The 5,043-nt window shown below is 38.4% G+C and overlaps 1 protein-coding gene across 9 annotated transcripts in view; it reads left to right on the plus strand.

The window, feature by feature from the left end:
• Positions 1-5,043, plus strand: part of LOC106883542 (protein tweety homolog 1-A) — a 160,632-nt gene that overhangs the window by 134,054 nt on the left and 21,535 nt on the right. For all 9 annotated transcript variants that reach the window (XM_052967861.1, XM_052967863.1, XM_052967862.1 and 6 more), the window contains exon 13: positions 4,747-4,822. In XM_052967861.1, the coding sequence (XP_052823821.1) occupies positions 4,747-4,822 (76 nt within the window). The remainder of the gene's footprint in view (positions 1-4,746; positions 4,823-5,043) is intronic.

A 5,043-nucleotide genomic window follows, 5' to 3' on the forward strand; every position in this document is an offset into this window, starting at 1 on the left:
ATTATCATTCTCCTGCAATAAAACTGTTCCATACATCATGGGGTTTCTCTTTTGATTTGCAAGCCACAAGACAACCCCTGTAGTACTGGTTCCACAAAAAGCATCCTGTACATAAAAGGTGACTAACAGAAGTTGAGGTAGGACTTGCACTCCGACCTTGTAAAATCCTTTCCAGCCTTGACTACCCAAACAGATCCATAAGTTAGAGAACTGTTGCCTGAGTGGTCCAAAGATGTCTTCTGCCAGGAGTAAGGAGTCACCAACAAATGGTGGATGCAGCATGTTGTCATGGAACATGCCTCCATACTACTATACTACTACAACACTGTAAGTGTTGGCTAATCAATCTGAACAGCAATGATGCAAGGCTTGAGAGGGCTCGTTAGGATTACTGATGGCAAGGCAACCTCTATAGAACTGGTGCTGGGGAAAATGCACCCAGTACACACTGTAAAGTTAGTTGTTGGTGTTTGGAAGAACATCAAGCCATTGAAACCATGTGAAAAATGAGACAGAGGGAGACATGGTCCTCCAATCTATTGAATTGTGTCAAGCTATCCTATTCTTGTCAGCATGGAAAGCACAAAGAAAATGACAGTGATGATTGTGTGTGTGTGTGTGTGTGTGTGTGAACATACATTTGCATACATCTAAATAACATTCTGATTTTAGTTTTCAGTTAGGAGGAATAGGGTCCTTTTAAACCAAAAAGTGAAATGTTATCAGATGTCATGGACAACAGTTGAGAAATGGAAGTTTATATCCTTCCATTGGCACTGAGCTGTGTCAATGTCTCAAATTCTTTGTTCTTAAACACCCATTTTTCTTGACTGTAAGAAGCACAAAATGAACTTATCAACATTTTCACATTTTTCTTGTCTCTGCTTAGTATGGGTTAGGTACACGTTTGGCATACAACATATTTCCACTGATCTTGACACTTTGCTTTTCTCCTTATTTGTGATGTCCTGTGTTCTAAGATCTCACCTTGCCCTTTCCTTCCAAAATCTTCCTCAGTCTTCTTCGAGCATGGCTGTTCTCCATTAACAAGCAAACAGCATTCTCTTTAGTCAGTACTTTGTTATAGAATATTGATAAACTTCTTTCAATCATTTGAAGGAATCGATTTCATGGATGCTTCTACTGTTAGCTATTTCTCTAAATTTGCTGCTTACAAAGATTTCCTTCTCTTTTAGCCTGCCTGTGATACCACTACATCTCTTGTGTACCCATATTTCACATTTGATAACCAGAACAGAGTTCCTTGCCAACTCATTTTCTGCATATTGATCAAGGCCACCTTCATGGTGGTAATTCTGTTCTATATTCATCCTTGCTTAATCATTTGCTTTTGTTAAGTCTACCTAATTCTAGGCTTTGCTTCCACATCTAAAATTCCATCTATAATTCTTTGACAGACTCAGCTTTGAGGATTAGGTCATTAACATTCAAGAATTCTTATAACCAGCCAGTCTTATCTGCCTCTGTAAACAATAAAGGACTGGAAACTAAGATGTTAAATTTTTTGCTGAACCAGTATATAACATCCACCATACCGATGGCTTGTATGGCCCTCTTTAACCATTCATCTACACTTAATTTTCTTGGTGACCATCAGACTATAGAGTGTAGTACATTGTTAAAAGCCCTTTTCTGGTCAACAAATATTTTTTGGAAAGCATTATTTGTTGCCCATCCTAGCATGAACCTAAATTGCATCCCATCTAAAGTAATTTTCTTTCTAATCTGTTGTGTTATAATTCTTTTTGTGGCTTCCATAACTTGATTCCTCCGTTGAGACCTCGATAGTTGCTTCTTTCTTGAGTATATCCCTCTATCATTCTTTAGCCTCTCAACAACTAGCACAAGGCTATCTCCCTCAAAACTAAGCCAGCACTCTGTCAAGAGATCTTGTCTTGCACCTTATTTAGTGACCTCACTGGTGCTGGTGTCACCCCCACCTCCAAAAAAAAACAACGATTGGCATTAGGAAGAGCATCTGGCTGTGGAAACCTTGCCAAGACAGCCCCCTGGCTCATTGGCTTCTGTGGAACCATCCAACCCATGCCAGCATGGAATATGGACATTAAATAATAATGATGATAATCCATTTCTCTACAAACAGTATAACTGCTCTAAAGTCCAGTTACCCACCCAGAAGAATTTGTAGTTGTGCTTCTTACCTGTAAGGAGCCTGACTGAGGCCTCCCATTGTCTTGTCTTGTCTTGCGTAAGTGGCACAAATCAGCTTTGCTTTTCTCTAGCATTTCTATGATCTCTCTAGACTTTTCTGTGATCACAACAATGCTGGTGGTGGCATCCTTAATGAAGAAGCAAGTTTGTTGTGATGGATGGTATGTTTAAAGGCACAGTTATGCCTCTCATTGAATGGTGGTGATAGGTACAGGTATGGATGTGTGGCTAAGAAGTTTGCTTCCCAACCTTGTGATACTGTATTTGATCTTACTGAATGGCATGTTGAGCAAGTTTCTTTTTACTATAATCTTGAACTGAACAAGGCTTTATGAGTAAAATTTGGCAGATGGAAACCCATTATATGTATACTCTTACTCTTTTACTTGTTTCAGTCATTTGACTGCGGCCATGCTGGAGCACCGCCTTTAGTCGAGAAAATCGACCCTAGTACTTATTCTATCGGTCTCTTTTTGCCGAACCGCTAAGTTACGGAGAAGTAAACACACCAGCATCGGTTGTCAAGCGATGCTGGGGAAACAAACACAGACACACAAACACACATACATATATATATATACATATATACGACGGGCTTCTTTCAGTTTCCGTCTACCAAATCCACTCACAAGGTGCCACGCAGTGGGACTGAACCCGGAACCATGTGGTTGGTAAGCAAGCTACTTGCCACACAGCCACTCCTGCGCCTATGTATGTATGTATGTATACAGGTAGGTAGGTATGCATGTAGACATGCATATGTAGGCATGACTGTTAAGGTGGAGGCATTTTTGTTAAAGGTGGGGGGCATGGCTGTGAGATTAAGAAATATGTTTCCCAACGGTGGAATTTTTGCTTCAGTTCTATTGCATGGCACATTGAATAAGTGTCTTCTGTGATATCCATAGGCTGATTAAAGTGTTGAGTGGATTTGGTAGATGGAAACTGAATCAAGTTCTTACATATATTGTTGTTTGTGTGTTTTTGTTTCCTTGTCTTGATATTACATGCTAGATGTAAACAAGGGTCATTGTTATATTAATTTCCCATCTTCTGTACAAACATTGTTTGGTCATAAGGAAATATTACGTTGCTTAGAAACAGATGAAGTTTGATGACAGGAAGAGCATCTGGCTCTAGAAAATCCACCTCAGCAAATTTTATCTGACCCATGTAAGCATGGAAAAGTGGATACTAAAGAAAATGATGATGATAATAATGTGTGTGTGTGTGTGTTTCTATGTGCCTTTGCATCAACAACATTTGGGTTGCGGTGATGTTGGTTATACTCTGTATAAACAAAATGTTTGGCAATTCAGTGCTTTCATGACAGCAAAAAGTATCTTATGCAATGTGGAGACAAGGAGGGGCATCGGATAGGGTATCCTGTGATAGAATATTACCTCAAGATGTCTCACCAATCCATGTCAGTATGAAAAAAGCATTAACAAAAATGATTGTGAAGTTTGTAATATATTATTCATCGTTCATTCATCATTTTTTTATCGCCCATTTTCCCATGGTTTCACGAGTCAGATGAAATTTGTTGAGGTAGATGTTCCAGGTCCAGATGCCCTTCCTGTTGCCAACCCATCTTGTTTTATGCAAGGAAATATTTCCTCAGGGACAGATATGTTTTTCACAGAAGACTTGAAACGAACATCACTTGTATGGTGGGGATGCTTGTTTACAGCCATGATGTCAAAGACAAGGGTGCACACATACACACATATATATGTGTATGTATCTCTCTCTCTCATGCACACACACACACACACACACACACACACACGGCAAGTTTCTTTCTGATTCTGTCTCCCAAATTCACTCACAAGCCTTTGGTTGACCTTGGGCTATAGTAGAAGACATTTACCCGGGGTGCCATGCAGTTATTTTTACCTCCACCTTAGCTTTCAGGGATGTTTAGCCTCATGAATAGCACAAACTGATTAAATTTTGAGATCGATCTGGTACCAGACAAAAATTCTGGATTATCTTTCTGGATTTTTTACTTAATTTTTGAGAGCAGATCTGGTTCATTTTTAGTATTCTTGTTTGTGAGAGCATTCGAGTTTATTTCAGATATTCTCATTTTAAAAATAATCTCTGGCTAATCGTTGAGAGGACGTTAGTGTTGCCTTGGCGGAGGTTTGTGCTCTCTGAGTGCTCTTGTTATTATAATTTTTGCAAAATTCTTGATGCGAACTTGGTTGTTGAAACAGACATTGTTGTGCTTTGGGAAGATCATACTGCTTACAAAAGGACACACACACACACACACACTGGTTGTATATTACTACAACATTATTGCCAATTAATTAACAAAAAGTATTTTTTTGTGAATTAATGTTCCAGATACCAATTTAATACCTGAAAAGTTACAGAATCTCTTCAAATTCTTGGTTACTTTATAAGTTAATTTTAACAGATAGACAATTTTTTCTTTAAAAATACAGTCATGAAAAATGTCAAATGTTTTTTTATGAAGTCTGGTTAACTTAGTCAGTTACTTACCTGACTTTTGTTTTATATTTTGTAATTTTAAAATTTCAGGAGTGAGAGTGTTGCAGGTAGTGAGGAGACGGTACCACGTCGCCCTGGCCAGTATACAGAGTCCCCACCACCAGCAGTAAGTAAACTATATCCATTTGTCAGTCACTAAATTTATATATATGTATTTATTTATATATATATATATAAATATATATATGTACCTTGTCTGTTTTTCACCCAGACTGCTACCACTACCTCTACCACCACCACCACCACCACCAGCATTTCACCTTCACTCCCTATCTTTAAAGTCTTTCGTCCATGTAACTTTCATTAACACCAAAAAAAAAAAAAAAA

This window comes from Octopus bimaculoides, chromosome 5, assembly GCF_001194135.2.
Source record: "Octopus bimaculoides isolate UCB-OBI-ISO-001 chromosome 5, ASM119413v2, whole genome shotgun sequence".
Taxonomy (NCBI): domain Eukaryota; kingdom Metazoa; phylum Mollusca; class Cephalopoda; order Octopoda; family Octopodidae; genus Octopus; species Octopus bimaculoides.